The sequence below is a fragment of the Clytia hemisphaerica genome, unplaced genomic scaffold (genome assembly GCF_902728285.1).
Source record: "Clytia hemisphaerica strain Z4C2 unplaced genomic scaffold, Clytia hemisphaerica genome assembly, whole genome shotgun sequence".
Lineage (NCBI taxonomy): Eukaryota > Metazoa > Cnidaria > Hydrozoa > Leptothecata > Clytiidae > Clytia > Clytia hemisphaerica.
Window position 1 is genome coordinate 2,148,575 of NW_027103595.1, and position 25,723 is coordinate 2,174,297.

The window sequence follows — 25,723 nt, forward strand, 5'->3', positions numbered from 1 at the left end:
AGAAAGAAAACATGGCTGCACGTGCAGCTGTTAGGAAAGACTCAACAAATTCCAAGTTTGAAGAACTTTGTCACCTATGGCTATTTGAAACAGCTGCATATAGATTTTGTAGAAGTTTTTTAGATTTTGAAAATTGCTTTGAATGCTTGTTACGTTATGGTAGTATCTTGAAGCGTAAGATATTTTTCTCTTCACTGTTTTTATATGTTTTACCGTGGAAGTCGGGTAACTTGCATCAGTGGAGGCTAATGTAATATGAATAGCCCTAAAATGACCTGGCTGGTTCTTAAAATACAAAGTTAAAGCAAAACAAAAATGGTAGAGTAGAGCTGCGAGCGGAGCTGCATCTGCGTAGTTCATTTGTTTTGAAATTTTGCTGCTTTGTTTGATTCAAGTGCGTTTGGTTTGGGAACAACGCGAAATGCTACCGATGTCTAAACTTTTCAATATATCTCCAGCAGTCACGGGAATCCTTGCATTTGCACAGGGTTCAACAGTCAAGCACATCTGTCCAAATGAGCGGGCTGTACATTTGAACGGGGTTTCTGACACTCAGTTCAAATGAGATAGGCCAGACCCGATCAATCGAACTTGTCGAACCAATTGAACAATCGAACTAATCGAACTCCATCGAGCGATTAAAGTACGATTAAAAAAATTAATCGAACTCTAAGATTTTTTAAAAGATTGTGAGTGTTCCATTAAGTTTGATCAATGGGTTTCGGTTCGATCAGTTCGATAAATCAATTTTGTTCGACAAGTTTGTGCTGCTCTGCCACCGTATATATTAGCTTCTTTTCAAAGCCAAATTCGGAATGCAAATCGGGAAATTACTTCCGATAACGGATTAGTACACACTTTTCCTGTATCCTTTTAGCGCCAGAGGCGGTTTGTTGGGGAGTAGCAACAGAGGGGCTACGGACTTTATTCCGGATAGACAAATATCCGGGTACAATAAACGTCAACCTGTTAAGTCCGGGAACTGTCGAAATGGCAATCGCATGCCAGGACAAAGTTTTTGCAAGCAAGGGAAGATATATGAGGATTTAATATCATCGAACTAATCGAACTATTTACTGACCGAACTAATCGAACTGCTATTGCTTCAAAAATTGTGAGTGTTCGATTAGGTTCGATTAATTTTTTTAATCGAACTTTAATCGTTCGATGGAGTTCGATTAGTTCGATTGTTCGATTGGTTCGACAAGTTCGATTGATCGGGTCTGGGATCAGGCTAAAAGAGTGAAAATGAATAGAAATGAACTTCAAACTAAAAACGGGGGAAAACGAAGAATACCGGGAACTTTATTTTTCTATTAGAAGTTTCTTCAATCTTCCAAGAAACCAGGGGATGTCAATCGAAAATTTCGATTGTCGAACCGATCGGATATAATCGAAACCAATCGAAGTGATTGATCGAATCGATCGAAGCCAATCGAAGTGATCGATCGAAACGATCGAAGTCAATCGAAGATTTAGATCATTTTAAGATTGATTTGGTTCGATTGTATTCGATTGGCTTCAATTGATTTGGTCAATCACTTCGATTGGTTTCGATTATATTCGATCGGTTCGACAATTTTCAGTTTTCATTTTTATTATGGGAATACAATTGCGATCATTTATATCCAGGTGAAACGTGTATTTTCTACATTTTCCAACGTCGTAATATCATATTGATACACATCCATTGGTGAGGGCGAGAATCTGGAAACCCTCTGGAGAATACCCTCGTATCAGAGATCCGGTGGAGCACTCCGCCAGCCTCCGCCCCACTGGAAAATTTAGCCAAAAAATAGTCGTCGGTGGAAAAAATAACCTGAAGTTTTAACCCACTTTAAAACAACCAAATGACTTTACTCCTCATTTTTATCCACACTGAAGGAAAAAATTTTCACCGGGGCGGCATTGAGACAGTGGCGTGTGAGCGAGAGAATGAAAAAAAAACGCCAATACAGTATAAAGAAAAGAAAAACCAACGAAGTTACAGTCTATTCATTAATTTGATTGTAATGATCAATGGCCTCATTTTTTATTTTTGGCCACTTTTTTAATGTTGTATATATTACGTAGCGTATATAATTTTATGAATTGTTAAATTTGATAAAAAAGGTGGTTCTTGTTTTCCTCTTCACGACTCTCAAGCAGCACGCTCTCTGTAAACAGCTCATAATGGTAACAAACAACCAGTAACATTGTTGATAATAATACCGACAGTACTCCAAAGGGCCATAACTTTTAAAGCAAATACTACTTTTGCTTGCTTTGTTTTTGCATTTTTGGAGTCTTCCTTAAATTCTGCGTCGATCGGTAGGTGATTTGTAGGCACTTAAAGCAAAACCAAGGCTACCGGAGCCTCTGAAAGTCAAACTTTTGATGAAATTCAATGAGGTCAAAATTCTTAAAGTGGCTTGGCAGTGAACGTGAAATAGTGTTAGGTCTTTTTTTGTATTTTTCTCACCGGTTTTCATCGGGACGGATCCTTCATAGTTCGCACCCCCCCTTTATAAAGGGGGGGGTAGCGATGTTCAGAAAATCTCAGAAAGGGGGGGGTAAGAGAATTTTTTCTAGAAAGGGGGAAGTTTTCAGAAAGGGGGGGTTCATCTAGAAAGGGGGGGGTAAGATGTCAGTGGTATGTTTTTTTTGTGTTTTCCCAAATTAGAAGTTTTATTTTTAATTTACAATGCAACGTCTAATGTAACGTTTAATTTACAATGCAATTATTTGCTTATTTACACTGAATGTTCTTGCTTTTTCACCGGTAGAATTATGGTAGGATTTTAAAATTTTGAGGGGGGTAGCATCAAATTTTAAAAGGGGGAAGAACCTAGGGTAGGGGGGGGTAGCTCTAGGGTAGGGGGGGGTAGTGACCCCCTTCCGAACTATGTCCTTGACCGGGTCACTGATACAGGGGTGTATCATCCGTTTCTCTCGCCATTGTGCCGAGTCAACAAGAGCTATTGATAATCTTCTCCCGTCTTTCAAGTATCTAATATTGTTCAGTACGACCTGAAATGATGGGAAAACAAAAGTATACAATGATCGGGTTAATTTTTCTACTCTTTTTAACGGCTCAGCTATCACAACTAGTATCACTGCGAATCTGGAAAAGTTAGCTTTTCACGGGGCATTGGTAGTGGTCAAGTGATACTTGAGACAGGGGTATTCAATGGACGCTAAACGTCAAAACAGTGTTCATTTATAATGTGCGTATAACAACGGGGAACAACGGGGTATGTACAGTGGGTTTTTTTCTGGCGAATTTTCTATTAACCTAACCTGACCTGTGAAACAGGGGTGTAGGTGAGCTAGACTCTTCTGAGGAGAAAAGAAATACGCACCTGCTGGGTGTGATAATTTTCTGCTTTTAGATTCAATATGCTATCTTTCGTAACCGAGGAATATAACATGTGTTTGATGACTCTATCGATCGATGCTTCATTATTTTCGTAAGTTGTCCAGTTTCTCTAATGCTCTTCGTTTTTATTTTTACTTCTCCCTTTTCATTTTCATCTGGAACGAAACGCAAGTCAAATAAAAAATAATAATATGGATTTAGCTAATGTAGTCAGACATTTCAGAGACATTTTCTTACATCGCACTTTCTATCGTAGTTAGGACTCCCCACCATCGCTAGCTGCCGCTGAAGCGCGTTAGTGACTAGTAACTTTGGATTGTTAAACACGATATATGCATACATCTCTCTCTGATCCACTTGATCGGTTGGTTTGATGATAAATTTAAGATAAGAAATTCCCGTAGAAATTCCCGTCCCATAGCGAGTAATAGCGAGTTTATGTTTACAAAACAAAGTCGATAGTTGATGTACGACACTATATCACCTTTGCTCACACTACTGGGTCAGAAACCGTTCGATTCGGACACACGAACGCTTTTCCATGCGTGACAAACGGGTTAACCGTTCGCGACGAATGCTTTTGCATTCGTCGTGAACGCCCTACCAAAAAGTTTTATTGAAACCGTTCGCGACGAACGCTTTTGCTTTTTAACCCGTTTGTGACAAACGGCTGAAAAAGAAAACCGTTCGTGAAGAACGCTTACAAAAATTTGAGATATGAAACCGTACGCAAAGAATGCTTTTCCGTTTGCCGCGAATGCTTTTAAAGAATCATTCATAAAACCGTTCGTTTAACATACGCAACGAATGGATTTTAATGGGAAACGATTTCTAAGAAAATTTATTTTACATTTACTTGGATTTTTGGAACGGGGGATGAATTCACTTATTGAGTTACTTCTTTCATTAAAGTTTTATCAAAAGGATAACTTTATAGAAGGGGTCAAAATTGAAATAAAAGTCTGTACAGATTTACAGCAAAATTGCTTTAAAATCTGTTCGGGGTTGATAAGGTATAAGGAAACTATTGGTAAAAATCATTTGTAATTTTACTTTTCAAATCGAATCTTCATTCCGTCTAGAAAGTCAAAACATTTGAAAAACAAAATCAGAATATTTAAGTAGTTAAAAGAAAAACTTTGAAGATACCCCTGTCTCGCCACGAATGATCTTTTAGAGAACACTTGTATTAGAATAAAAAATGAAGTGTGGTATACCCCTATCCCACTCATTGAAATTCTTTGTTATTATTTTCGACAATGCTACATTGTGTCCAACTGAAATCAAATCCAGTCGATAAAACTCAAAATCCTCTTGGTCATTCAGTCGTCAGAATTTTTCAACTACTACAGAATATATTTTCTAACCTCGTTAAGAAGCTAGCTTTTGAAAGTTACACGTAAAGCTATAGATAAGAGTGACCTTGGAACAATAAGTACTCGCTACAGTAATAGAGAAAGTGGTTAGTTATAGTTTGGTAAAAGTGAACTTAGAATCACTCTTAAAAGTTACGAAGAAAGCAATTTGATAAAAGTGATCTTTGAAACACTCTTAAAAGTTACGAAAAAGCAATTTGATTAAAGTGATCTTTGAAACACTTGTAAAAGTTACGAAGAAAACGATTTGATAAAATCGATCTTAGAAAACACTCATACAAAGTTACAAAAAAGCGATTTGGTTAAAGCAGTTTTAGAAACACTTTCAAAAGTTTTGAAAAAAGCGATTTTAAAAGTTGTGAAGCAAAGCGGTTTGATAAAAGTGATCTTGGAAGCGCTCTTAAAAATTACGAAGAAAGCGAATTGATTAAGTGATCTTAAGGGCTACATACACTACACAATATATTGTCGGGCAATATATTGTCGATATATTGCTGAGTGCCGGCGACTTTTTGTCTACAAATTGGGTCTGAAATTGTGTGTGCTTGTAAAGAACTTTTTATTTTCTGGCTAGAGAAAATATCTTTTCAAAATAAAATTTAATGGATGCCAAAATTGAACGCAAACTTATTTCGTGGAGCTAAATTTTATTTTATTCTCGTATATTGTGGGGGGCGTACGGTATTTCGGAATTGCGGAAATCAACTCTTTTTTCTTCGGAATTTCGGAAATCGGGGAAAATTCCTTTGGTATTTCGGAATTCTGAAATGGTTTCGGTATCGGAAATCTATGAATTTTTGCTTAGAAATTTCGGTATTATAAAGTTTTTATCCCCCTTTTTCGGAATTCATACATGAAAAATCAAATTTGATGGGAAATAAGTCAAAACGAGGAAAAATACCCAAAAAATCGGTATCGGAATTGCAAGTATTTTTTTACGGAATTTCGGAAATTTTGGCTAAATTATTCGGTATTTCGGAAATCGCAAACCCCGTACGCCCCCCATATATTAGAAGGCTAGAAATCTTCGATGCTGATAGTAAGAATGTTCAGAACAGACTTGAGTTCTACTAAAAAGTCTTATTTCGTCGGGGGTGCCTAGAATTTCTTTTGATTTATTACATAAAAGAAATCAAAAGACATTAACGACCAATTACCGACAAATTCATCTCCTGTCTTTCTTTATACCTCTATGGTTTGATAAAGAATAGAGTAAGAGACAGATGTGTATGCGAGATTTGTTCTCCAAAAACAAGACACGGTGAAAAGTTATCAGTCCCCACCATTTTTGAAGGAGAGATCCTCTTTAAAATTTACGTTTTCTAGTTTTGAATGTTTTTATTAATTGTATATATTCAAAAACATTCGAACACGAAAATCATTGTATCATTACATTAGAAAAACAATGGAATGACTATTACTAATGCTTTCGAGCGACTTTCTTTTCCAAAGCGTTCGTTATAAACGCATTCTAGAACTCGACACGTCACTAGCGTTTAGTTCGAAAACTTGCACGTTTTTCTACTTCCTTCCCTTTAATTTCAAGAAAATGTTATACATTGTAAAAATGAAAATCAAAGCTTTTTTTAGAGCGTGGGAGATTTCTATCACGTAACAAGCATTGGAATGTCTTCTTTTTCTTTTAAATGTTGCAAAAAAAGGGGAGAAAAATGTTGCCCAAGAATGGCGGCCTTCTTGATCTTGATAAAATGACACTGCGTTGTCTTCTTTTTCTTCACAGAGAGCGGAAATAAATGTTTTAACATCTTTATAGCGCATTTCATTTCATCGAGGATTTAATCGATACTTAAAAAGTATCGATTAAATCCTTGATGAAATGAAATGCGCTGTAAAGTGAATTTCTATAGAGGATTGTTTCTGTTTTCTTACCTTGTACCTCGACAAAAAAGTAAAATGTCAAGGAAAAATCAAATGATTCTCATCAGTATCAAATAAACTTTCTTTACACCCTGTGTCAGTTAGCCTGGGAATCCATGCTATGATTTCTTCTTTGATGAACTGATGGCGAAATGTATAGCATGGTACGGGCTGAGAGTTTGAATTTCTCAGATCCTGATAACGGTTGAAAACATAGCCAATCAAATTTTGCTATTCTTTTACTGGTCACACTTTCTTAGAGAAAGCGCAATTTTCGAAATTTGGTTTTTATTTTAGTAAGTGAGGACAGCGCTAAATTCGAATTTCCCACTGTAAAAAATGTGAGTCCAATATTGGACACACAGCTCGAACCCGTCTTGTGTACCCGTTTGAAGTTAAAATAAAATGAAATGATTTCAATTATTATTAAACTTTCTTTACACCTCAGTGTCTCAGTGACTCTGATTGAAATCAAAGAATAATCAAATGATTTTAATTTCTATTAAACTTTCCTTACACCCCTGTCTCAGTGACTCCGATTGAATAAAACAATAATCGAATGATTTTAATTATTATTAAACTTTCCTTACACCCCTGTCTCAGTGACTCCGTTTAAAGTCAAAGAAAAATCATATTATTTTTATCATTAAAATTTCTTTATACCCCTGTCTTGGTGACTCTCTTGGTAAGTCAAACAAAGATAAAATGATTTTCACCTAAACTTTAAAAACAGTCAATGTGAGCAAAACCTATGTTAAAGATTTTGTTTTAATTGAAAGGTCTGATGATGCTGATGTAGTAAAAACAAGTGGGACAAGATTAGAAAAAGGATTTGAAAAATTAAAAAATACATTCAATAAAAAAGCATTCCTCAAACAAAGGGACTTTTACTAATACTTTTTCGAATGTTTTTTTGTTTATAATATAAAGTTTTCTATTTTATAATCTGTAAATTTGCTCAAAGTCAAAATCAACTTTGTTATTTTTTTTGTTTACAAAACCAAAAGAATGCGAGGTCACATCTCGAAACAACTTTTGATCTTTCACTTGTTTGCAGGATATTGTTGCGTAAAAAAGTAGCTTTAATTTATCTGGCTCAGCATGAAGACAGTGCCTAAAATAAGCTCCTTTTATTCCCGTATAATACCTTTAAGAACAGTTAAGAACGATAATCTTGAGAATTGTTAAGAAGAGCCATTCAGCACACATTTTTAAAAACTTACAACCGTTTGTGACGAACAGTTTTTAAACGATTGTTCGAAAGCATTTGCGGTAAACGGAAAAGCATTCTTCGCGTATGGTTTTATATCTTTAAAGTTTTTAAAGCGTTCTTCACGAACGGTTTTCTTTAAAAACCGTTCGTCACAAACGGTTTCCCGTTCGTGACGAACGCTTTCATTAAAAAAAATCATAAGCATTCGTCGAACCGATGGAAAAGCGTTCGTGTGTCCGAATCGAACGTTTTCTGACCCAGCAGTGTCACCTAAACAGACGACGGTATTTTGGTGTTTTTACCGTCGTTGAGCAAAGTGGACGATGTGAGACGGTGAGACATATCATTTTGCTTTATACCGTCCCCGCCCCTCGATTTATCTCGAATACATAAACTCGCTAATCTTAGATCGGTGGGTATGATCTCTCGAGATCAGTGGTCGAATTGAATGGAAGAGAATCGAATCAATCGAATCAATCGAATTCAATCGAAGTAAATTGAAGTGATTGTTCAAATCGATCGAACTCAATCGAATTGCTCGATTGAACAATCGAAACCAATCGAAGTGATTGATCGAATAGATCGAATCCAATCGAAGACGATCGAAGATTTACATCTTTTTCCCATTTTGATTGAATTCGATTGATTCGATCAATCACTTCGATTGAGTTCGATCGATTCGAACAATCACTTCGATTTACTTCGATTGAATTTGATCGATTCGACTCCAAATCGAAAGCTCGTCAAAAACTATATAGAAGACAATTAAACGGGTATATTCGATTTCTCAGCCTAACTCGAGAAAATTGAGATGGTAATTCCTTATAAAATGAGGCATTTTTTCAAAAATGACGTCATAGAACAGCTAGGGACCTCAATAACTTTTCATATTCAAATTTTTACTTATTAAGATTGATGTGATTTGAAATCTACATCAAAAAACGCTTCGAATGGTATGTAAAACTTTGAAATTTTGCAACAACAATTTTTCACTTTTGCTTGTGACGTCATCAATTAATAAATTATTCTCGGACACGTCCGGTAAAGATTTTTAAACACGCCAAGTAAATTTTTCTGACTCTCTAAACTATAAAGATTTCAAAATAAGTACTCAATATTTGTCCCTCGAATTTTCACTGATTCACTTTTTTTGATGTCATCAGCTGCCTGTCTTTTCTAACGCACCCAAACATGACCTAATTCGCTTCATTCAAAGCCGAGAAAATTAAAATTAAAGTTTGGCAATCATTACTATGAAAATAATTGAAAAAATTAGTTTCCCATACTAATCAAAAGTGATGGAGTCAATCAACAAAATAAAATAAAAAAACCATTTCTATTATAACCATTTCTATTCCCAAGCTAATTAAGTGCGAGTTTCTAATTACGTCCTAAGCAATTAAAAAATTTCATTTTACTTTTACGCTACCACTTAGGTGTTCTATTTATAGATGAAGATATCTTCGCAAAAACGGAATTTTCTCATCCCTCATCAGGAGTTATTCTGTACATGAAATCTATCAATCTGAGATACCCTGAAAGTATCCGGTTTTTTAACATTTGTTCGCGCGGTCTAATAATCTGGAAATGCAAACGCTTGATAATCTTTACTCTTCTTCCTTATTTTTCCCCTTTTAAAGGTGCTGTATTTTCACTTCTGTTAAATCTCTTTGACAACAAATTTGTTTTGATAACTCCACCAAGTTTATCAATCATACTTTCTGTCATAACATGTCACAATAACATTCACTGATAGCGCGCCCTTTTTAACTTTTTTGTTTTCATTCAAAATGACCAGACGCCGATTGGAGAATTAGAGAACGCCTGCCGCCTAACCGCCTATTGCGAGATTGGATTAATATATAACAAGGTTTAACTTGCCATGGATCGTGTTCAAAAATAAAGGCCTGTTTTGTGACATTTTCAAAGTTGGCTGACAATTATGTTAATAAAATGAGTATTTTTGGTGGCTAACCGTTTATTTTTTCACCAAGGATAAGTAGAATGATTAACCTTTCCAATTGTTTTGGAGCGAAATTAAGTGGCTTACTAGGTTACAAGATATTTCAAGATAAGCTATGAGTCGTTTATGTGGCTGACAACACTGGTGGCTTTTTGAAACCAACCAGTTTCAAAATGTTGCACTTTTATCTGTTTTGAGATAATATGATACCTCTAGTTACCGATTCATGTGTCATTTTCAAACAAACCATTTCCTCCTTTGAGGTGGCTGACAAAATACATATTTGGACATATTTGGACCTGGAACCACACATTTTACTCATTTTACCATTTTTTTCATCAAAATATGTTCTTTGTGTAAATACCGATCATCATATAAAATTTCAACGTTATATTTGAAATATTTTTCAAGTTATTCAAGAAATACTATATTTTTGAGTTCACTAAATGTCACACTATTTTTGAACATGATCCATGCAAGTGATGTCAAATGACTTTGGACATTCGGTGAAATGGTGGCAGAATTGCCATTCTTTTTTTTGTCAGATAGACCCTTAGAGGGCTTACTGTATTTTAAGAAATAAAATATTTCTAGAAATAAAATATTTCTAATTTGTAATTTAAGAAATATTTTATTTCTTAAAATACGAAAATGAGAAATATCCTTATAACTTATCAATGGATGATCCGAATGACATAACACTCCACTGATGTAAGGCACAGGTATTGACAGTTTAGGACACAAAAAATTGACTTCATATGCTGACGTCAGCAAATTCTGCTAAAACATTACTTAAATTACGAAAATGAGAAATATAATGAACCCGAATGGTATCTGCACGAAATTTTGCTCACAAACTTGTATTGGAAGGAGGAGGGCTTCTGCAAAATTTCATCTCGTTTTGCTGACGTTAGCACTTTTTATAAGAATATTTCTTAAATTTGTAATTTGAGAAATAAAATATTTCTCAAAATACTAATTTAAGAAATATGCTCGTAACTTTTGATTGGAAGATGGCAGCATTTTCAAATTTTGCAGTCTTGTACCACATCATACTCCGGAGTCTCGGTCCAAATTTGGAATCAATCCGATGACGTCATAGATTTTTATGGCAAAATCATAATTTTCAACTTATGCAGCCAAACGTGTAAGCTTGGCCAAAAGCTAGAAATGGCCATAAATTCTGAACTACGAATAGCCAGTCGCCCAAATTTTGCTCACAAACTCGTATTAGTAGGAGGAGGGCTTCTGCAAATTTTCATCTCGTTTTGCTGACGTTAGCACTTTTTATAAGAATATTTCTTAAATTCGTAATTTGAGAAATAAAATATTTCTCAAAATACTAATTTAAGAAATATGCTCGTAACTTTTGATTGGAAGATGGCAGCATTTTCAAATTTTGCAGTCTTGTACCACATCATACTCCGGAGTCTCGGTCCAAATTTGGAATCAATCCGATGACGTCATCGATTTCTATGGCAAAATCATAATTTTCAACTTATGCAGCCAAACGTGTAAGCTTGGCCAAAAGCTAGAAATGGCCATAAATTCTGAACTAGGAATAGCCAGTCACCCAAATTTTGCTCACAAACTCGTATTGGTAGGAGGAGGGCTTCTGCAAATTTTCATCTCGTTTTGCTGACGTTAGCACTTTTTATAAGAATATTTCTTAAATTCGTAATTTGAGAAATAAAATATTTCTCAAAATACTAATTTAAGAAATATACTCGTAACTTTTGACTGGAAGATGGCAGCATTTTCAAATTTTGCAGTCTTGTACTACATCATACTCCGGAGTCTCGGTCCAAATTTGGAATCAATCCGATGAGGTCATCGATTTCTATGGCAAAATCATCATTTTCGACTTATGCAGCCAAACGTGTAAGCTTGACTAAAAGCTAGAAATGGCCATAAATTCTGAACTACGAATAGCCAATCTCCCAAATTGGATGGAAAACTTCACGAAAGAGAAATTGCTATCAAACAAACAACATGGGTTCATGGGCAAGCGATCGACAGTGACACAACTACTTCACTACTTAGAGAAATGTGTGGACTCGATATCCAATGATGAAGTTGTTGACGTAATCTATTTCGACTTCACAAAGGCCTTTGACACCGTTCCACATCGCAGATTACTAGGAAAACTCGAAGCGTATGGTACCAGAGGAGGGGTACTCGATTGGATGGTCAATGGAAAGTTATCCAAGAAATGCCAGGTACAAAGTGGTGTATCACAAGGAAGTGTCTTAGGTCCACTCCTTTTCGTTATTTACATCAATGATCTAGCTGAAGTCACAAACTTAGAAATGTTCCTCTTTGCCAATGACACAAATAAGCTGGTTGAAGAAATAAATAACGTTGAAGATGCGATTAGACTTCAGCACGATATCGAGGCAATGGAAAAGTGATCTGATGACTGGTTGTAGAAATTCCATCCTGACAAGTGCCACGTGTTGACACTAGGGAAATTCTGGAACATTCAACATGCACAACATCACGAGATCGCTGGCTCTGTCCTAGAACATGTCGATCAAGAGTGGATCTTGAAGTGATTATTATTGTTAGCGAATTGAATTTCGAAGAGCACATCTACACCAAGATCAAGAAGGCTAACTCGATCGTAGGATTGATTAACAGAAGCTTCGACTACCTTTCTCCCGAGATGCTCCGCACACTTTTCATTACATTTGAGAGATCTTACCTTGAGTACGCGCAAGCAGTTTGGTCTCAACGGCTGATAAAACACTCTGATGCAATTGAAAGTGTCCAACGTAGGGCCACAAGACTTGTCGATGGTTATAGAAACCATTCATATGAAAAACGTTTACTAGTAGTGAACCTACCCATCCTCAAGATCGAGGACCATGTCGATTGTTAGATCGAATGCTACATTTGTGTCTGTTCGTGATGGAAACTCAGGTAGTGATCCAGCAGGTTCATTCGTAAAAACACTGCAAAACTGATCCTGTAGGATGTCAGCTTTATCTTCGTCAGTAAAACGAAGTGATGATTTATCATTTGGATCAAGGAGAAGAGGGGAAATTCCCGATTTGGTCTTCAATGAGTTCCAGATATGCTTCCAAAACTTCTTAGGGCTTCTTTTTGCTTGACCACAAATTCGTTCTTCTAGTCTTCTTCTTTCTCGTCTGATCTTTCCTGTAACCTTGTTTCTCGCAGTAGCGTAAATAGCTCTGTTCCGAAGTTGTGCCTATTGATCTTATCCATTTACGATGAAGGCGACGTTTTTCTTTTAGGCTTTGTCGAACATCTTGATCGAATGCAAAACTTCCCTTTTTTCCGTAAGCATCATTTCCCTTCATACGAGGAACGTACCGATTCCTAAGCTCGCATAATTTATCTCGCAACATCTTCCAGCAATCATTTACGTTTGCATTTCCTGTTTTTTGATGGAAACCTGCAACCCAGTCAGAATTCTCAAGATGTCCTTTCATTGCTTCAAAATTTGCCTTATTGTAGTTATAGTTTTCATTAATGCATTCTGTTTCAAGGTAACATTCGAACGTAAATGATAGTATGTTTAGTAACGGAACTGATCGAATACTTTAGGTGTTGAGTGATTTTTTTAGCCTATGAGAAGCGCTTAATAACTATTAATAACTACTTTGTGGTATATAATAAAGCTTTACAGGTTTGCAGACCACCGTGAAGACACATGGGCCTCTATAACCGCTCGTACTTTTTGCAATGATCTTTTTGAAATAGAGTTTTTTTCGCGGGCTCCCTGGACTTTCCATTTTGTGTTGTCTCCCTTGATTTAAGTATTCATTTTTTCGGCTTCCTTACACCATTCTTAGATTATTCGTCTTTCATTTTTGGTCAAATCCTCTGTCACTCGGTAAGGGAAGCTTTTTTCTTTCGTTATTGCTTGCATCATTTTTAGCTTTTTTGGCTGCATAAGTCGAAAATGATAAATATTATATATAAATATTTTATTTCTCAAATTACGAATTTAAGAAATATTCTTATAAAAAGTGCTAACGTCAGCAAAACGAGATGAAATTTTTCAGAAGCCCTCCTCCTACTAATACAAGTTTGTGAGCAAAATTTTGGCGACTGGCTATTCCTAGTTCAGAATTTATGGCCGTTCTAGCTTTTGGCCAAGCTTACACGTTTGGCTGCATAAGTCGAAAATGATGATTTTGCCATAGAAATCGATGACGTCATTGGATTGATTTCAAATTTGGACCGAGACTCCGGAGTATGATGTGGTACAAGACTGCAAAATTTGAAAATGCTGCCATCTTCCAATCAAAAGGTACGAGCATATTTCTTAAATTAGTATTTTGAGAAATATTTTATTTCTCAAATTACGAATTTAAGAAATATTCTTATAAAAAGTGCTAACGTCAGCAAAACGAGATGAAATTTTTCAGAAGCCCTCCTCCTACTAATACAAGTTTGTGAGCAAATTTTTGGCGACTGGCTATTCCTAGTTCAGAATTTATGGCCGTTCTAGCTTTTGGCCAAGCTTACACGTTTGGCTGCATAAGTCGAAAATGATGATTTTGCCATATAAATCGATGACGTCATCGGATTGATTTCAAATTTGGACCGAGACTCCGGAGTATGATGTGGTACAAGACTGCAAAATTTGAATTTGCTGTCATCTTCCAATCAAAAGTTACGAGCATATTTCTTAAATTAGTATTTTGAGAAATATTTTATTTCTCAAATTACGAATTTAAGAAATATTCTTATAAAAAGTGCTAACGTCAGCAAAACGAGATGAAATTTTTCAGAAGCCCTCCTCCTACTAATACAAGTTTGTGAGCAAAATTTTGGCGACTGGCTATTCCTAGTTCAGAATTTATGGCCGTTCTAGCTTTTGGCCAAGCTTACACGTTTGGCTGCATAAGTCGAAAATGATGATTTTGCCATATAAATCGATGACGTCATCGGATTGATTTCAAATTTGGACCGAGACTCCGGAGTATGATGTAGTACAAGACTGCAAAATTTGAATTTGCTGTCATCTTCCAATCAAAAGTTACGAGCATATTTCTTAAATTAGTATTTTGAGAAATATTTTATTTCTCAAATTACGAATTTAAGAAATATTCTTATAAAAAGTGCTAACGTCAGCAAAACGAGATGAAATTTTTCAGAAGCCCTCCTCCTACTAATACAAGTTTGTGAGCAAAATTTTGGCGACTGGCTATTCCTAGTTCAGAATTTATGGCCGTTCTAGCTTTTGGCCAAGCTTACACGTTTGACTGCATAAGTCGAAAATGATGATTTTGCCATAGAAATCGATGACGTCATCGGATTGATTTCAAATTTGGACCGAGACTCCGGAGTATGATGTAGTACAAGACTGCGAAATTTGAATTTGCTGTCATCTTCCAATCAAAAGTCACGAGCATATTTCTTAAATTAGTATTTTGAGAAATATTTTATTTCTCAAATTACGAATTTAAGAAATATTCTTATAAAAAGTGCTAACGTCAGCAAAACGAGATGAAATTTTTCAGAAGCCCTCCTCCTACCAATACAAGTTTGTGAGCAAAATTTCGTGCAGATACCATTTGGGTTCATTATATTTCTCATTTTCGTAATTTAAGTAATGTTCTAGCAGAATTTGCTGACGTCAGCATATGAAGTCAATTTTTTGTGTTCTAAAATGTCAATACCTGTGCCTTACATCAGTGGAGTGTTATGTCATTTGGATCATCCATTGATAAGTTATAAGGGTATTTCTCATTTTCGTATTTTAAGAAATAAAATATTTCTTAAATTACAAATTAGAAATATTTTATTTCTAGAAATATTTTATTTCTTAAAATACAGTAAGCCCCTTAGAGCAGTTGACGGTCGATTTCGTTTAATGAAATTCAATGGTTCAATTACAAAAATCCAGGGTGTCTACGGGACCTTGAAAACCTTGAAAATTCCGAAAAAAAATTCGTAGACACCCTGAAATCGGTTCTAAGGGTTCAGTTAACATCGCCTGGCTATTTATAAATCATGCTTCATCGCAGAGGTTTTTGTACGGAAATTTTTTTATCAAACAGACAACCATACAGGAGTACTGTTAAGTCGGGCAACTTGCATCAGTGGAGGGAAACTTGCATAGCCATCAAATGACTGACCAATCAAAGCAGCAAAATTTTAAACAAATGAACTATGCAGCTGCGCTCACAGCTCTACTTTACCATTTTTGTTTTGATTTAACTTTGTATTTTAATGACCAACCAGGTCATTCATTTGAGGACTATGCATGTTAGCCTCCAGGCCGACTCTAAAAAAATTTTCATTTCAGGTCCACCGGGTGACGAAAAAAAAAGTTATGTGGGCGGCCGGGAAAATTTTTTTTTTGGTCCTTTTCATGATTTCTAATAAAAAAATTAGGAAGAAAAAAATCGTCTCTCTGGCTGTTAGTGTTACCCCACATTCTGTCTTTATATTTTTTCTCTCTTTCACTGAAAGAAATGTGTTGCTATTAATTACAAAAAGCTGTACTTTGTGATTTTTTCTCAGAATCAACTAATTTTTCATTCTAATAAATTGATTTTAATATGCATAACACTATTTATTTGATCTTTAACGTCCAGAAAGCATGCTAAATAAACAAACTTTTTGAAGAGTGTTATATAGGAACGATGTAACAGTTTGAATGAGTCATGAGTAAAGGTTTTTAAGAAGAAAGTTTGATCTGTTATCTATTTGGCTCTTATGAGAAAAAAAATGCGACCGGGTGACAACGAAAAAAAATTTCACCCGGCCGGTGGACCGGAAAAGAAAAAATTTTTAGGGTCGGCCCCACTGATGCAAGTATCAGGGTATATGACAACCTCTTCCCCCAAGGCAAGGGGATTTTGTTCACTTTTCAGATTTTCATAGGGGATCATTGAGGGTTTCCAGAGTTTCCATGTTTCAAAGAGAGAGATATTCTCAAACCAGGCAATATGTTGTCAATAAAACTTTACCTGTCACTTACCTACCTATTGTACCTATTTGTTGTGGCTTCTGCTTAAACAGCTCATCCAACTATTAAGTCTAATGCTTTGACATTTCCTTGAGGCTACTGGAGTCAATGCAATTTCTCTCCAATCTCTGACTTTTATGGCAGAAAATACCTCCTTTTCTTTCGTCAAAGTGAAAATTCGGCCTTCAATGACGTTCCAGGTGTAAATTATTTGGTAACACTGTCTCCATCCTCCGAGGATTTTGCAAGAATATTGCTTTAGCAATTTAAAGCCATTAATTTTGGGAGCCACCAGAAATAAGCCATGGAGCAAAGAAGATTGAGTATGCATCGCCCTTTAAAAGTGTGCAAAATTGAAAATTGTTCAGAAAATGGATACCTTTTAAATGCAGATGAAGAAGGAAATTATGTACAGCTTAACAATTTTCAATTTTGCTCCCCCCCCCGCTCTAAACCAATCCTAAACCAGATTAAAACCTAAACCAAGTTATTTTGCAGACTCACAATTAAATAGGAGAAACTGCTTAATTCATATAAAAATCTCTTATTATACAGGTTATTTCAAAGTTTGAATTTAGTTTGTGGGAAAACTAGAAATGTTATAAATTTGATTCATGTGTTCAAAAGATACAGAAAGATATTTAAAGAAAATTCGAAAAAATTCTTTTTCGAAAAATCCTCTTTCGGAAAATCTTCATTTTTGAGAAAAAAGTGTGGACCAGTTTTTTTCTCTTTCTCTTTTGTACAAGAAAAGTGTGGAATGGGTTCTTTTAAAACAGTTCTCATTTCAATCACTTTAAAATCAAAAATTTACGACCCAACATCTAAACTTTGGAAACAATCAACCTAAAAAAAATTAAGAGGTCCTTCTCAGGACCATAGAAAGTACGTTTTGGTCAATTACCTTTATAACCATTATGATTATCCCTTCAAGGTTTATCATGTTAGTTTTTTGGGTATTATCGTATTTAAAAAAAAAATCCTTTTTCAGACTTGATTGCCTTAGATGGTCATCTCCAGAAGCAGGAACCAACATCTTGGCATTTCTTTATCGAATTGATCATCCAAAGTTTTGAAACAGAAAACAAGAAAGGATTACTTCAGCTCTTGAACCAGGTTTGAAATGAAATTTTTTTGTTATCACGTTTTTTAGAACTGTTTAGAAGAACATTTGCTTTTTGAGTTTTAAAAATGCTCTTAAAATGCTCTTATTTTCACCATTTTGTGAGTATTTTTGTCCATATTCCTAAGAAATTGGGTGTTTTATAGATATTTACTCAGCCATTACATTCATTCAATTATGTTTTAGTTCTTTGTCTATTTAAGACTTTATTTTCTACTTTAGGTTGATAAATTAAATTTTCAAAACAAAGACAAGAGAAATTTACAATTATTTCTAAATACAAAGGTAAGTCATTCCTTTGTTCCACTTGTGGTTATTTTAGGCTAACTTTCTCTCCTTATTTCATACTTTTCTATTCTAAACGAATATATAGTTTCTTGCAAGTTTGAGATGGAGAAGGTCTACTAAGTGAATAAAATTTCATGAGCACAAAAGCTTTGAAATTTCTTGTTACTAGTGTTACTAGTGTTACCTGAAAAAAATTTGCATAAATAAGTTTTTATTTGTTTTTGGACCTACCCCGGTGGGGTGGAGGTCCTATAAATTCACCTTTGTCCGTCCGTTCGTTACCAACTTTTCTCGAGATTGGCTCATTAGTTTTTTCTGATTTTTGCACAAAGATGCATAACTATAAACCCTCGAATGTGACGGAGCCCGATTTTCGGAAAAAAAAATTCTGGGCAAATTTGGGTCAAAAAACGGCTAAAAAAGGGTTTTTTTGGACTTTGTGAAAAATTGGATCATTATTTTTTTCTGATTTTTTGCATGAAAATAGGGTACCACCATAGGTAATCAATGTTCTTAGTCAAATTAGTCAATTTTTTTATAAGATAGATGTTTTTTTTGCTCACGAGAGCTTACTTTTAAAGAATAATGTGTGTTTAGACATGAAATTTTGGTTGCTTGGCGTGTTTTTATAGAAAAACTGTCCAAATTCGATATTTTTTTATAAGCACATTATCAATTACTTAGGTATTAGCTCTTTTTGAGATTGGCTCTTTCATTCTTTATGATTTTTTGCACAAAGATGCATAACTATAAACCCTCAAATGTGACGGAGCTCGATTTTTAGAAGAAAAAAAAATTGGGTAAATTTCAGCTAAAAACGGCTAAAAAAAGAATCCTTATTAATAATTGGTTTCTAAATGTTTTTTATAAGAATAAACGACTAATTTTAATAGATTGTCACTATTTGTGTTCTGAATGATTGTTTAATGGTCACACTCACGTAGATATCAATTATATATGTGTTAAATGCATAACCAGGTAGGTCCATAAAAGTATCACTTGTTACTTTTTTTTATAGGTTCTGCTATGTTATTATGAGCAGGGAAACATCAAGAAAGCTCGTCAATTTCTTCGCAATAATGATATTGTAAGCTTTGTAAAGTATTTCGAGATTGTTCAAGTCATAGTCTTTGGAAGGCCCACATGTGTAAAAGTTCTCTTTGCTTTCTTATATCTGAGTGACTCGATGCCGATTTAGCATAAATTGATTAGTTTTTGAAGGAAAATCGCTTCTAAAAGTAAATTTAGAAAATAATTATGTCGTAAAGTAGTTAGATCGAGCCAATTTATTTAAGTGTTTATTAATAAATCACATAAATTTAACGACCACCGTACTTATCAAACTTTGAGAACCTGAGAAATATCATTAGCAGGGTAACTTATTTCTGACCCTCCCGCTATATTTAAAAATATTTTTAAACTTTTTTCATCAGCTTCATGTGCAAGAGATTTCAAACTTACTTCAACAAACTGATTCAACATACCCTGACGGGTTGGATGTCAAGAACTTACAAGCATTCATCCATCCTGTCATTGAGGAGTTACTACAAAAAGTTGGAAAACCTAAACTGTATAGCCAGGTTAGTATTGTTATTGCTATAGCAATTACCTTAAATTTGGTCTGGAATCTTTTTACAAATCTAGAATTTTAAATTTTTTCATCTAATTTCTTTCATTTTCCTAGGGCTTTTTGGAAAATACTGATTTTAAAATTTTTGTGACTTTAATTTCGCAAAAATGACAGAAATTCGCGAAAGTCGCGAAAATCAATCAATTCATTTAATCCACTTGAGGTAATTGACTAATGGTTTAAAGAAATTTGGAAGGCAACTTGTGTCATTTGGTCAAAGTTATCAAACTATATTTTGCATGACTTTATAAGGATTTGAAAAATCTATCACTTTTCACAGGCGTCAGCATTGTTAAGTGAAAATGAGAAGACATTGAAAACACAAGAAACACAAACAGAAGAGAATAGACCGAAAGATTTACCTTTATCGAAATCAAAGTCAGCATTGGATCTTGTCAAACCACACAAAGAAGCAAATCCCACCAAAAGTAGCTCGTCTTTTGTCATGTCACAGACAGGAAAAATTCTCATGTCTCCATCTATAGCAAGCTGCGCGAAAATATCAATCTCCGATCCTGCATTAACACCATTTAAAAAGAACTTATGGTCCAAAGATCAACCGGATGATGTCAAAGACAACAAACGACCAAAATCTCCAAGGTTTGTTCAACAAAGAGACTTTTCTTTAAATATGTAGGTCCTTTAAAGATCTCAAACTATAAACTGCTGCAAAATGTCGGTTATGTTTGAATCTTCGGCTCGTTGATTGATATTCTATAGGGTAACTAAACTTTAAACTAGAAAATTGTCGAAATATTAACAGTGGCGTTTTCTTTTACGCTATTATAAATTGAGAAATGTGAGCGGAATGCTAGCGTCAAAATTTGATCTTTGAATGTTCATTCCCTGACTGGTTTGGTGTCAAAAAATAGAATATTAACTTTACTAAAAAGCCTAAAAATATGTTCTCAAAATTTCTTACCCATATCAATTCCAATTGAGCAACACCAAGCCAAGGCTAGTTCAAATACGTGTGGATAGAGTTTAAAGTAAATATCTTGCATATGTTTTTTCCTGGTGTCGCAGTTATCATTTTCTTTAACATTTATTTACAGTATTTTCATCACTCTCTTATTTAGACGTAGTCCAAGGAAAACCAGATCTTCCGATATAGAAAAAACAGTCAATTTTAAGTTAAAGTTATCTTTACGATCACAAAAGAAGAACAAACCTGAAACAACATCCGAGACTAACAGATTATCAACCAAGAAGGCTCATAAACCTCAACTCGAATTCACGTCTAATAATAAAAAACGGAAAACGCAAAAATCTCTCGAAGCTGATATCGCTTTTGAAACTGAGAATATTTTACCAGCAGATGATGAAGAATCGCCAGACCTGTTTGCCAAATTGCAAACATCCACGCAGAATGTAGAATCAAACGAGCTTCACTCATCCAATAACTCGGATCTACTCGGTGACAAACGGCTCACTAACTCCATATCACCCATCCCTACATCTTACACTTACGTGACAACTCTTTCACAAGAACAAGAAGAGGCCATTGCAGCAGCTACCAAAACAACCAACACCAATAAGCTGCTCTTCAGAACAGCGAAAGCTAAAGATAAAGAAAAAGAAAAAGATGAAAACTCTTCCAGGTAACACAAATTACTCCAGTACTTTTTATTGTTCAAATACGTGTGGATAGAGTTTAAAGTAAATATCTTGCATATGTTTTTTCCTGGTGGTTTTCCAACAGCAGTCGAAAGCGTCTGTTTGATGTGACGCCAGAAGAGAAATCGTCAAAAAAGAAGAGCATTCCACCGCCAGGGGCAAGGCGTCGTCGGAAGGATGTTACCAGCAATGATGGTGATGAAGACTCAGGGGAATCTATTACCTGGGAATCACCTGAGAATGATTCGGAAACACAACGTACCAAAGCTGCCCGACAAATGTGCAAAAGAAATAGTAAGTCTTCTATCCATAAAGTATTCAATTTGATAATTACCCATTGCATACTGTACTGGCTATTTCCGTTACTTCTTTCAATCTTTTTCTCTTTCGTCCATTTACCTTATACATAAGCCTATATTTTTCCTTCTTTAGTACTTCTATATATTAATAGCGGTGCTTTGTGTGTCTGTGTGTCACCACTTTCGTTTTCGCTTTGTTTGTGTTTTGAAATTATGACTTTTAGTCTATTGCTACACAAATTTGTTCTATTGAATTCGCGCCATTTGCAAAAGATCGGATAGAGCTTGGTTTAGACTTTATTAAGCCTTTGTTTTGAAATTTAAGGCCCATCTACATTTAGTAAGTTTAACTTCTGCCCAGACTTGCCTTTTTCTCTCTTCTTTTGTTTTAAATGTTCTCGAATGTATTCAACGATCGTATTTATTAATGACATTCGGATTCTTTTCAAAACAAAACAATTTCATTTCATAGAAAAGAATATTTCAAAAGTAAATAAAGCATAAAAAGGTTTTTGGACAACAACAGCATTCAAAGGGCGATATAAAGCATAAGAAAAAATAGTTCACTTCTTTTTTCTTATAAAAATATTCAAGCCGTCGTTACTGTTAAAAAGTGTGTACCTACGTCATTTTTTATGTTTAAATTCGAAAAGTTATGACAAGGGTTTAAAAAAGCAACTTAGAATTTTATATTTTTTCGATCTGATAAAAACAAAAAGTTGCACTATTCTTTGTGACCTTCCCACTTTTTCCTGAAAAATTGTCATTTAAACTGGACGGCATATTTAAAGCGAGCCATAAAGCGAGAAAAATAACTACCTGCAGAGTCGTTTCAAACGACACTGGTACAGTAAACGATGCTCTTTCTGATAACTTTTGACTTTAAACAAAAAATTATGTCACGGGGGGGGGGGGGCAGTAAACGATCCAAATATGGTTAAAAGATAAGACACCCGAGGAAAGTTAGAGTTAAACGTTGTAGAGATTTCTTTTATTTGATCGCTTTTTAAAGCCAGCTTCAACATCCAAAGGACTTTTAGTGCGTTCAGCTACAGCTTAACCGGCGTGCGACGCCGGGTACCGGCTAGTAAAGCAATAATGCTACTGTGACAGCCAGAAAATCTCATTAAAAAGTGGGCTAAAATCAATACCAAGAGCGGAGTGAGTGTAACTGATTTGTTTATTGAAGTTAAGCTGTTTAGCTCATAGAATGTGCACAGTTAGTATAAATCTTAAAATATTTCTTAACCTACTCAAATACTTTTATATTTGAATTTAAAGGTTTTATTTTTACATAAGTGTTCCCGTTTTATGTCAGGCACATATCAGGACAGCGTTTCTCTATTGTTATGTGCTGAATAAAAAAAAAATTTTCTTTTTCGGACCAATCTTGCTCCACATCCTCGCCTATTCAATATCAAAAAGCTTATAAATCAAAATTAACGAGTAAGCAAACGATATCACACTTATCTGTCACACCTTTTTAAAAAACTAATTTTTTAAGAGGCATTGGATTACTTATAATTTTACATTAATTCAACTTTTTTTCATTTCTTAGATACTTCCATCAATACTAAACGTAGAGGCAGAGTCAGTTTCACAAAAAAGGAAGAAGAAAATCTCTTGGAGGGTGTCAAGAAATATGGTTTTGGTTGCTGGGCGAAAATTTTGAAAAATTATCATTTCAATCCATGCCGGACGAGTGTTTCATTGAAGGACAAGTACCGGACATTACAGAACCAGGGGAAAGTGTAGTGTATTATTAATTTGTCCCCTTGTTTAGTGTAGTTTTTTGACCTCGGATCGATGCGATGCTTGAAAAGTTAAAGTTATCAAAATAGTGACGTTTACTATTATGACTTGAAGAGTGAGGCCAATTTAGCTGAGATGGCTTTTGTGTCATAAAAGCTGGACATTGATATGGAATTTCAAAAGGATGAAATAACTAAAAACGGACATAAAATGCATTTCCATGGTCCTATTTCATATTGTATACGATTTCAATACTTTTGTTATTGGAATGATTTTTATTTTTCATTCCTTTTTATTTCAATTTATTATTCTTTAGTTGTAAATATTGTACATAATTGACCTCGTATAACCTTTGTGTGACTTATACATTACTCCAATGTCTGTCAAAGCTAGACTAATTCGCCTTTAATGTGTGTGTGATCTCTTTGTATGATAATCATCACCTATCTTAACTTCCATGTAATTTTTTGGACCTATCCCGGTGGAGGTCCTATAAATTAATGTTTGTTCGTCCGTTCGTCCGTTTGTCTGTTACCAACTTTTCTCAGGATTGAATCATAGGAATCTTTTGATTTTTGGTATAAAGGTGCAAAATGGTGGTGGCCAAAATGTGACGGAGCCCGATTTTCGAAAAAAAAATTTTGGGGGCAAATTTGGGCCAAAAAACGGCTAAAAAACGGGTTTTTTGGTACTTTGTGAAAAATTGGATCATTAATTTTTTCTGAATTTTTGCATGAAAGTAGGGTACCATCATAGGTAAAAGATGGCTCAAGCAGATTTTTGCAAAAAAATTTTGTTGGCTCAAAAAATGTTTATCTATAAGAATCACTATTAATAAGCATACATCAATGTTCTTATTCAAATTACTCAATTCTTTTATGAGATAGATGTTTTTTTTGCTCACGAGGGCTTACTTTTGAAAAATATGTGTGTTTAAACATGCAATTTTGGTTGCTTGGCTTCGCGCGGCTGAGGTCGAAAAACGTTTCATTTCGTGATACATCTTTTAGATTCCAAAAAAAACAACGGATACTCACGAATCAGTATGTGTAGATTACAAATCAAAAAAGTTTCCACGATATTATCGTGCAAGTAACGAGTATTTGGCGATTTTTTGCGTTTCCAGGCACAATTGCAAGGCCTGGAAATTCATTATTTTTGGGGGGTCCTCAAATAAAAAAAAAACTATATCACATGATAGAGCTCTTCAAACTGAGCAAAAAAGTGTATGACACCAAAGTCCCAACTTCTCTTGATCAAAATTTATTGGCCTATTTGTGGTCAAAAACTGATGGAAAACAGGGAATTTCCCCACAATCTACATTAATTTATGCAAAATTAAACACCTTTTTGACCACAAATAGGCCCATAACTTTTGATCTAGAAAAGTTGGGACTTTGGTGTAATACACTTTTTTGCTCAGTTTGAAGAGCTCTATCATGTGATATAGGATTTTTTTAAATTTGAAGACCCCCCAAAAATCATGAATTTCCAGGCCTTGCAATTTTGCCTGGAAACGCAAAAAATCGCCAATTAGTCGTTACTTGCACGATAATATCGTGGAAACTTTTTGATTTTGGAATCTACATATACTAATTCGCGAGTTTCCACCAAAAAAAGTTAGTTCCAAGAGGTGTATCACGAAAATCATTTTCTAGCCACTTTTTTCGACCTCAGCCGCGCGACCCTTGAATGTGTCGGAGCCCGATTTTCGGAAAAAACAATTTTGGTCAAATTTGAGCCAAAAAACGGCTAAAAAACGGGTTTTTTGGACTTAATGAGAAATTCGATCATTAATTTTTTCCAATTTTTTGCATGAAAGTAGGGTACCATCATAGGTAAGAGATGGTTCAAGCAGATCTTTGCAAAAACATTTTGTTGGCTCAAAAAGCGCATGTTTATCTATAAGAATCACTATTAATAAGCATACATCAATGTTCTTAGTCAAATTACTCAATTTTTTTATGAGATAGATGTTTTTTTTGCTCCTGAGGGCTGAATATGTGTGTTTAGACACGAAATTTTGGTTGCTTGGCGTGTCTTTATAGAAAAACTGGCTAAATTCGATATTTTTTTATAAGCGCATTATCAATTACTTAGGTATTAGCTTTTCTCGAGGTTGGCTCTTTCATTCTTTATGATTTTTGCACAAAGATGCATAATTATAAACCCTCGAATGTGACGGACCCTGATATTTGAAAAAAAATGTTTTTGGGCAAATTTGGGCCAAAAAACGGCTAAAAAGGGTTTTTGGACTTTGTGAAATATTGGATCATT

The 25,723-nt window shown here is 34.8% G+C and overlaps 1 protein-coding gene across 3 annotated transcripts; it reads left to right on the plus strand.

Moving 5' to 3' along the window:
- Window positions 1-23,882, plus strand: LOC136801686 (uncharacterized protein DDB_G0286299-like). Of its 3 annotated transcripts, none has more exons than XM_067058330.1 (9): window positions 1-174; window positions 17,729-17,853; window positions 18,083-18,145; window positions 19,167-19,235; window positions 19,582-19,728; window positions 20,059-20,378; window positions 20,858-21,379; window positions 21,481-21,689; window positions 23,253-23,882. In XM_067058330.1, exons 1-9 carry the CDS (start codon window positions 12-14, stop codon window positions 23,447-23,449), a joined length of 1,815 nt encoding a protein of 604 aa, XP_066914431.1. In that variant the 5' UTR covers window positions 1-11; the 3' UTR covers window positions 23,450-23,882. The 3 variants fall into 3 exon arrangements, with proteins under 3 accessions (XP_066914431.1, XP_066914433.1, XP_066914432.1); XM_067058331.1 differs by lacking the exon at window positions 1-174 and adding an exon at window positions 3,366-3,449; XM_067058332.1 differs by lacking the exon at window positions 21,481-21,689 and having other exon boundaries at window positions 23,253-23,412.
- Window positions 23,883-25,723: the final 1,841 nt, after the last annotated feature.